The following is a 10,379-nucleotide window of genomic DNA, read 5'->3' on the forward strand; positions in this document are numbered from 1 at the left end:
GAACACAGGGACAATATATACTATTCACTCAAATCCGTAGCGAGGAAACTTACAAAAGCAACTCCATGCCGATACGTTTATCCTGCAATCATCGCCTTGGATTTTTTTTTGAAACTTTTGAAAACTTTTTTGAAAGCAAGGAATGAGGGCATAAATTAAAGAGCCATATGTATATATATACATATATATTGCACAACGTTTGCAACTTCATATTCTTGTATAAATAAACAAAAGAACAAGGTATTTCTAGTGGTCGATGTATGTGAAAAAAGATATTTCAATGATAGTCTTTGGAGGCAACCATCAATTGATCCGTTTTCTATATTTTCACAAAAAATTTCTATTCAAAAAAAAAAAAAAAAAAAAAATGCAATGACAACAAGCCTATAGATGTCCAAATTTTTGTTGAATTTATAAAATGTATAATACTAATGTCAATTTAAAAGTAAGATTCATTGCAGTATGTAGTTTCAACATATTGCTGCAATCAATTATCTTCACGGTGTCTATAACGATGTAAATGTTTATTCTATTACCGGCATTAATTCTGAGATGTGACACGCCGCAAATCATAGATAAAATCGCTAAGAACAGTCTTAGACCTTCCGTGAATACCGCAGGCTGGATCCTGCAACATAGAAGTCCGAGACAACACAGTATATGAATCATTTATACCTTTATTTATCCCAAAGAAAACGAAAGCGTGTCACTATATTCCAAGAAAAACTGTAGCAAGGAACTCAGGACAATGAAAAACCAAATGCTTTACCGTTGCCCTGTCAAGTTCTAAAGTGATATTTTATCTTTCGCGTTTTTACGATTATCATATTATTCAATTCTTAATGATTGATCATTCTTACCTTCCTGTTTATGAACGTGGTTGTTATAATTATACTTTTGTATCAAATGTTCAATCCAAAAATATCAATCCAAAAATATTGAAATAGAAAATTCCTAAATTATGTTCTTGTGATGTTACTTATAACAATTGACTGTTGTTAACAATAAAAATGACAGATCGAATGCAGGTTTAGTGAAAAACTGAAAATAATGACAGATAAAATATATGGTAACAACAATATAGGGTAATTATATTGTTTTCTAAATGAAAGGTTGATAGAAGAAGAATGATGTTAATGGTAGAACTGAATATTAACAGTTGCACAAGCAATGAAAAGTCAAACTCAATAACAAGTATTAAAGCCAGTAAATAAATCAGTAGACAAGAGCCGAGTGCACAATAGGGTGTTTCAATAATTGTCGATTTTCTAAAATTTGCTCGAATCCCGGGGGCAAGTTAAGAAATAGGCGCCCATGAATTTTCTGAGTTTGGAAATGTATTTTTTATTAAAGTCAAAGAATATCTCGCATTCTCTGTTTTCAATTGAAAGTTTTGATAAAATTATGATTTAGACACCGCTTCAAACGCCAAATAACGCTTTGTTTTCTGTTGTCGGTATAACCATTTTATTTTTAAAATACCTCAATATTATACTTTTCTTTAATATTTTTGCATCAAAATTATTTCTATTATAAATTAATATTATATAAAGTTCTGTAATTGCCATAAAGACTATTTTTTCAATTAGTAGGCTTGACTTCTCTTTACTTTGTGTTCTCTCCCACCGAATCGGGCTTGGGTCGCCGAGAGCATGCTTTGGCTCTCGGACTTCTCACTTCGCTTAAATGACTGAAGTAACATATTCTATTTAACAAGAGGCTATAAAAGGAAAGGGTTCTAGTAAAGATTTTATTATATATTGCATACAATATAATTTTCATTCTACTCCTTTGTTTACATTGCCATATCTCCGACTGCGCTGTTCTCTAGTTTCTGTTACAACAACAATTCTGTTTATGTCCTCACATTTTTTTTCATGCCTCCAATCAGTCTTTCACAGTTTTGATTATGGCCAGGTATTAATGAACTTTTGGGTTTCCACATATCGATTTCATGCATATCATAGGCCAAGTATGCAAACTTCATATCTGTGGTCAGATGTTGGGAAATAAAATCTTTCACACTCAGATTACACAGTTTTTCTGCAGTGAAATTGTGCTTCTCCTTATTTTTGAATAGGGCTGGTGTGTATGGCCATTTTTCACGAATTCCTCTTTTCAAGATCTTTGCAACTTCATCGACGTAATCATGATCAACAGCCAAGGGAAGAAGTGTACCATCTGCATTGTACAGATGTCTGTTGATGGACGAGAAGTAGCTGCTAGGAAAGCCAAGTTCACAGCCAATCCTGGCATACCTCCTTGAAGTTTCAATAGCAGTTCTGAAAAGAGTCATTCCATTGCTGTTCACAGCAGAACGCCAGCACATGAAATGAACTTTTGCAAGATCAAAAATACTTCCGATTGTTCTTGGATTTTTTTCAGTGCTTTCAGACACTTTATGGTGTTGTTCTTTATTCCAATCTTGGATTTATTGAGCAAATCACCATCACAAACTCCTTCCAGCTTGGTCAATATGATGTCAATGGTCAGGCAGATGTGTAGGAGGGAACAAAAAAATCCCAGCCACCTGGCACCAACTGGCAAAAGACATTTCTGCAATATCTTCAGTGTTGCATATAAATGGGACTTCTGCATTGTTGGTCTGCTTCCATTTCAGTCTGTTAAATTCCCGTCTTTGCGCCTGATAATCAACACTTCCGAGTGATCCATTGCTTCCTTGTACTTTTGCATCATACCAATCTATATCTTCCTTGAGGATTTCTCGGGGTTGTTTCTTTGCCTTGAATGACACAATCACAGTTTTCGAGAATTTTGTCCTCAGTGTTACATTTCTGATGGAGTCGTAATACTCTTTCTTTATTTTTTCTTTCATATACCAAGGTGATATTGTCTTAATGCCGAATTTGCTATACAGCACAGCAATTTCCGCCTGCAACTTGGATAAAATCTGAGATTCCGTAATAGTCAAATTATTGCATGGCAAGCTATCTTTTGAGCATCCTTTTAGTGTATGGTTACCATGTCCTTTTAAGGCACAGCATCGAGCAAGAATGCCACTCTTCGTAAGTGGTTTAGGTGGCAAAACATCAATGGTACCAAACTATTTCAGTATACGTGTATCGGCACTGCGCAAACCACCACGTCGAAGTGCCATATTGCCACTGACGAGATCGTCACCACAATATAGGCGAGCGAGTAACGTGCATTATTAAGGTAGCACAAGTTTATATGGAAATGCATAGTGACTGGTAATCTTTACGGAAGTCCCCAGGAATCATTCGCAATGACCTAAGTTACCCTATGTTTGATTCTGCCAAAATGTCGGATGAACCGAAATGCCCTTCCGTGGGTCATGCGGGTAACAGCCAGGCCGGCTGAGGCCGCCGCACCTCATCCCAGCGCCGGAAATGGTATTATACTTTAATAAAAAATAGCGAATAGTATATATTTTTTGATTTGTCTAATATTTTGCATGTCGTCATTTAAGCATAGTAGGCGCCTGTTTAGCAACTTGCTGAATGATTATGAAAAAGTCGGATTTATTGAAACACCCTAGTGCACAAGGTGTGAGCTCCAATATGAGCGTTAATGTTATAATACACGTCTCTCCTCTTCACATGCTGAAATTAATGGAATGGAATATGAATACCTCTTACCAGCCTATATCAAGGTTGCCCAACTTCCGGACCGAATCCGGACCTTCTGGGTGTTGTAAGGGGACCCCGGGCTCAAGGAAGAGAACAGTATAATTAAATAGCGTGAAAGCCTTGGCGATGAATTCTTGAAAGTGTATTTCCTCGATCGACTGTAGCAGTAAATTAAGGGTCTGTCGTGCATATGCATTTAACGTGCTAGTGCTTCCAGGGCCTCTGATTTAAGTTTAGAATAGTTTCAATGCAATAGCGAGAGAGGTACGGCCGAATTTTGGCACGAGTTCTGTTGTTTTTGACGTGTCTGGTGTAATTTTAGGCTTCCTATCAAATAGTATCCTGTGTTCATGAATAAGAGGAAAATTCGACGTTTTTTGTGTCGGAAATCTAGCTTTTCTCAGTGAAGGAACATAACACAAAACAGCAAGAATATTTAGATTTTTCCCCATTACCTATTTCTGTTTCCAGACTGTTTTATGAGAGGAAAACAAATCTTGTTATGTTTTAGAGGCGTTTAAGCTGCCAAATATTAAAGAGAAAATGTATTTTGATTTTTCTGCATTTTAATTTTTGAGGGGTAAGGTTCAATTCCTATTATGTTTTAAAAGAGTCGCTTTTATTACTAAAATAGCAATGCATTAAACAATATTCTATTTAGTCAACACAGCAAATATTCGTAATGAAAAAAAAATCTAAAAGTAATAATGATGACAATTACAACAATAATATTATTATAATTTTCCACAGTGGGAAAAGAAGCTAAATCATCAGTAAGCAGATATATAAATTTGTAAGTACACGTAATTATTTTGTAGAATTATTCTTTTGAAAATAATATGAAATTCTAAAGGGAAAACAATAAATAAACCCATATCCTCAGGAATATAATGAGAAATTCTAGTTATATTGTAAATTAATATGTCACGAAATATTTCTCTTTCATCTCATCAATTACCCTCTAAGTTCGACGGTAGCGGATGCGACGAGCGGCAGACTACAACGAATTTGTTTAACTTAACGTTTTACATACGTACCTACACACACGTATTTATATATACACATTTTAATACAGGGCTACCTAACCCAAAGTATAATTAAATATAATGAAGTAGCCATACATTAAATAGTAAATATATATTTTTTCCATTTGAAAAATCTCTATTTCAGTTATTTTTTAGATAATTTTTTTTCCAAGTATTGTTATATTTTAGCTACAAAATAGAATATTTTTTATATCCAGAAGTTAGCTTTATATCTTTTATAATTATCTCAAAGATTGAATACGAAATGAATAAAAATCACATTGGGACATTATAGAGTACTCAGGCACACACACTAACACACCCACACATATATATGTAGTTTACAACATGTATTGTAATTAATCCCATTTCATTATTTTTCACTGGTTTATAGAGTACAGTGGGCAAGCTTTGATTTTTACGCACTTCAATTCTCGCTTTGTTTAAAATCTTTCTTTTAACGTGTATATATCATATACATCCTACAGAGCCTTCGCGTATTTCTTTTTCAATTTAGCTTTATATTTCCTGTTTATCATCTTTTTAATTCCCATTCTCAGATACCTATGATTATGTTGGTGCGCTAGAACACAGGGACAATGGTATAAAAACCCACAAGAACAATCAACTTCATTTCCTCCGCGACTGCCTCGAGGAGCAGGTGCTTCCTTCCTCTATCTATAATGTTCTGAAACATTCACAGGAAGGATCTCCCTTTCCGGTCTATGCTCGTTCCCTCCTCCTTGAACGTATCCTCGCTGGTAGGAGGGATGTCGAACATGCCTTCTACCGTTCACGTGTACGTTCGGACATCCTGAAGGAGCGGCTCCCCAGTCAAGTTTTCCAGCTCATTGCCGATATTGCTCACGATTCTTCCCGGTCCCTCTCCACCAACCATGGCCGCTCTCTCTCCCGCAAACTCTCCAGTCTCACCGGCCGCAGTCCCTGTCCTTGACCGCCCACCAGCAACAACTCCTTGGCTTCGGTCTTTCCTTTGCCCTCCGCCCTCACCCCCTTACCTCCATCGACATTATTTCATCCTTCGACCGTTTCATCTCTTCTCATAGAAACTCCTTGCCTGATGTATCTCTCCTTCGTGGTGCTTTCATCCCGGCCCTCGAATCTCCTCCATCCTAACTCTTCCATTCCCAGGCGTTACCGCGAGGCCCTTCAAAGCCTGCAGAAGGAGGTCACCATTATGCCTTCTGACAAGGGCAACTCGGTGATGTTCCTCGACCGTGCCTCCTACCTACAGAAGGCCCGTGACCTGTTGGACGACGCCTCCACCTATGCCCCCCTGACCAGCGACCCCCGGGAACGTATTGCTGCTACTTTCCATCGTCGCCTGAAAGCGATAGCAGCTCGTTTCCCGGAGGCGAACCTCTACCAGAGGTTCAAAGTCATCAACCCTCGTCTCCCTCACTTCTATGGGCTTCCTAAAACCCATAAGCCAGCCGTGCCTCTGCGCCCCATCATCTCTTCCCGGGGATCTGTGACGCACCCTCTGGCAGCTTGGCTGGCGAAGTCCCTCACTCCCCTCCTCGGCACCTTCTCTCGTATACACACACACACACACGTATATACATATACACACATACATACCCCACACATACACGAACTGGGCAGTATATATAAATATAAATATGAAGATGTATGGTTGTATATACATACATACATACATACATACATACATATATATGTATGTATGTATGTATGTATATCTTATATATCATGAAGACACAATGTATATACACACAAAGACACACACACACATATATATACACATTCTTTGGTTTGAGTATAAACTGGTCCTGAGGAGTATAGACCCAGCTCTTGGACACTATTGCTCCCAGGTCCACTTCGACCCAAAGTGGAGCACCTATCAGGCTGCCATCTATGGGATAGATATACCCTTCTAAACACAGTGTCCCAATAAAAACGCTGTCAGGAAAGGCAGCGGGAAACCACCCTCACTGCTCTTTTACCTATATTCATGGCAGACATCTCAGAAGATTAAGATAGATAGATAGACAGACAGATAGAGAGATAGATAGATAGAGAGGTGGAAAGAATGTCATTGTGTAAAGGAAAATGTGACCTATTAGTGGATTTTAGGGGGGAAGCAAAATTAAGCAACCTATTTGTGATGTGATTTACATACTTTCATCACAGAAACTTTTGCAAATGAAATTCTTAATGTAGTACGCCATTCCAAAACCTTGTGTAGTAAGCATTAAAGTTTATCTAATATATATATATATATATATATATATGCATACATATATGCATATATATATATATATATATATATATATATATATATATATATATATACGTATATATATGCATACATATATATGTATATAATATATATATATATATATATATATATATATATATATATATATATATATATATGCTTACATATATATATGTATATATAACATATATATATGCATACATACATATATGTATATAATATACATATATATATATATATACACACACATATATGTATATATATATATATATATATATATATATATATATATATATATATATATATATGTGTGTGTGTGAGTGTGTGTGTGTGTGTGTGTGTGTATGTGTGTATATTTGCCTATCTATCTATATGTATATATATGTATACACACACACACACACACACACATATATATATATATATATATATATATATATATGTGTATGTACATAGAAATTTACATATGTATATATATGTGTGTGTATAATGTATATATATATATGTAATATATATATAATATAATATATATATATATATATATAAATGTATATAACATAAAGCAGAATCATTCATAGGCGAAGGTCATGTCCCTTGAAGAGCATTTCGGATTTCCCAACGAATATTCAAGGCCCCGACTATCAGATCGGTGGGCATATCAGTATTCCATTATCTATTATTCAATTAATTATTTTTGTTGTTATTCTATTATCATTATTGTTGTTCTTGTTATTGTAATTGATATTAATATTATTATTACTATTATTATCATTATTATTAATAATATTATTATTATCATTATTATTATTATTATCATTATTATTATAACTACTGTCATCATTATCATTATTGTAATTATTGTTATCATTATCATTACTGCTATTTTTACAAATATTTGTATTGTTGTTGTCATATATTTCTTCTCTTTTCTATTTTTAGAGGTAGTTGTTGATTCACAGAAGCAGAGAATCTTCAAATAAAATCGTAGTGTTGCAGTTACAGTCACCAACATATCAGGTGCAGCTTCACCATGTTAAACATTCTCGAGTGGATGAATGGAGCAAAGTCAAAACACACGTTTGTTTTTTTCTTGAAGGTAATACACTTAATACTGAGATGAATGGGAAGAAAATGAACAACGGAACCCAATGCTCATAATGATCAAGTATTAGGTTTTTGGTTAGAAGTTTAATGGAGAAAAAATACAAAATAACCGTTGCATATTATTTGGGAGACGGTGTGAGCTTTGCCATTGATGAATCGTGCCATGTTAAGGGAACTGTTTGTACTATTACCTGCACGATCTTTCGGTTAAAAACCACTTTATTATATATCCAGAAAGTTTTATGCACTCTGAAAGCAAAATATAGAATGGCATATATAAGACATTGCAGTGGGGAAAATTGCAAGCTTTGCAATTAAATTCCTAGCAGGGATCTTTCTCTCTCCCTGTCTTTCAATCTGTTTTCTCTCTTTCTCTGATTCCTCTCTCTGTCTCTGTCTCTTTCTCACTCTTCTCCTCTCTTTTTCTCACTCTCTTTCACTTGGTCTGTCTGTTTCTCCCGCTTCTCTCTTCTCTCTCACCCCCCCCCCCCCCCCCCCCCTCTCTCTTTTTCTCTCTCCCACTTCCCCTGTTTCATTCCATCTCCAAAATACTGCTCAATATAGACAGTAATAAACATTCAAGAAATTTAATTAAGGTACCCAGTCTCAGAGAAAGCAAAGAAAACGGAAAGCGTCACCCATCCACAGAAAACGAGAAACCTATCACCGACTAGGAGGGATAACATAAAAATTCCAAACGAAACAATATTAGGAAATTAATTTATTGCTAGTGATTGATTATTCCGAGAAGACAGATCTTCACGCCATAAGGCTAAACGTGTTTCGTGTTGCGGCAGTGGGCGGGGGAAGGAGACGAGAAGAACGCCTCGCTGTTCCTTCGCCCACCACCAACACCCCCCGCCCACGCCCGTCCAGTCAAGAAGCTGTCCCACTCCACGCCGCCCACCAACGCCCACACAACGCCTGTGGGAGGAACAAGGGTGAAGCGTAGGTAATCTTTAGTCAACCTGTTAGTTACTCTGATTTAAAAAAATAACATTTCTAATTTCTAAAAGAAATTGCAAATATAACATATGATATCTCTCATTTACAACCCTACAGCCTGTCATATATCTATCTATCATCAACCATACTAAATACTAAATATTAACTAAATATACTAAATAAACACACTAAATACTAAATCTATCATATCTATCTATCATCAGCCGTACTAAATCAAACATCGATCATACCATACCATATTTACCATTTAACACCATGAATGGCAAAATACTCTTCCGTGTAGATACTATGGTAAGAAAACCCGCAGTGCAAAAACTAGATTTATTGAAACTAAGACTACAATTTAGTTTTAGATACTATGATAGAAAAACCCACAATGCAAAAACTAGATTTATTGAAAAGGAAACTACAATTTAGTTTTTGCATTGTGGGTTTTTCCTACCACGTAACAACATCTATCTATTATGATCTTACCAGCCATCATATCAGTGCATCAAGCACACCAAATCTACCATCCATCTTACCACATTTACTATCAACCAAATATCCATCCATTTTAATCTACTACCAACTATCTCAACCAAATCTAACACGCAAACCTACCACACTTTAACACACAACATCCCTGTCCATCTATTACCACCCACCTCTCCTCAACCGTAACCCTCTTTGACCTTACCTGACCCCATCTGACCTCGTCTTACCTTGCTGATAGCCAGGAGTAACGCCAGGAGGATGTGACCCACCATCACGAATGCAATGAAACCCAGAACTTCAGCTTTTTCCTGCAATTATACAGGTTGCATTAGAGGTGATAAGGACAGTGGTGAAGGTGTGTTAATGGTGATGAGCGATGGTGATATTAATAGTAATGGTAAAAAATGGATAGTGATGTTAATTATAGTAATAACGAGATTAGTATAAGCTATAATGATAATTATAGAAATAACAAGAACAGTAATAATGAAGATTATAGTTATGATAACAGGGATAATAATAATAATACTGGTAATTACAATAATAATAATACTTATAAAAATGATAATAATGATAATAATAATGATGAATAGTATCATTATGATAATGATAATGATAATAATGGCAGCAATTATAAAATAATAGTAATGGTAAAGATGTCGATGATAACAAAAATAAGTCACAACATGGTATTTCTCTGTGTCTGTACACAACAAAACAAGAGCATTCACAAGTACATATATATGTGTTTAATTCTTTCACTCAGCGTTCGCGAAGCATAGAAAGAGAATAATCGACGTTTCCCAAAACAAAAGAAAAAACTTACATACGAGAAAACTCATCGAAGTTAGCAACGCAATGCGGTGTGCAAATGGACTGAAGAAATGAAAGAGAAAGAGAGAGAGAGGGAGAGAGAGAGAGAGAGAGAGAGGGAGA

The 10,379-nt window shown here is 35.7% G+C and overlaps 1 protein-coding gene across 1 annotated transcript in view; it reads right to left on the reverse strand.

The window, feature by feature from the left end:
* Positions 1 to 8,706: 8,706 nt before the first annotated feature.
* Positions 8,707 to 10,379, reverse strand: part of LOC125032331 — a 49,538-nt gene continuing 47,865 nt past the window's right edge. Inside the window, exons 12-13 of the mRNA XM_047623427.1 lie at positions 9,671 to 9,751; positions 8,707 to 8,924 (exon numbers count right to left, since the gene is read on the reverse strand). Coding sequence (XP_047479383.1) covers positions 8,877 to 8,924; positions 9,671 to 9,751 — 129 coding nt within the window. The 3' untranslated portion in view covers positions 8,707 to 8,876. The remainder of the gene's footprint in view (positions 8,925 to 9,670; positions 9,752 to 10,379) is intronic.

Source organism: Penaeus chinensis, chromosome 14 (assembly GCF_019202785.1).
Source record: "Penaeus chinensis breed Huanghai No. 1 chromosome 14, ASM1920278v2, whole genome shotgun sequence".
Lineage (NCBI taxonomy): Eukaryota > Metazoa > Arthropoda > Malacostraca > Decapoda > Penaeidae > Penaeus > Penaeus chinensis.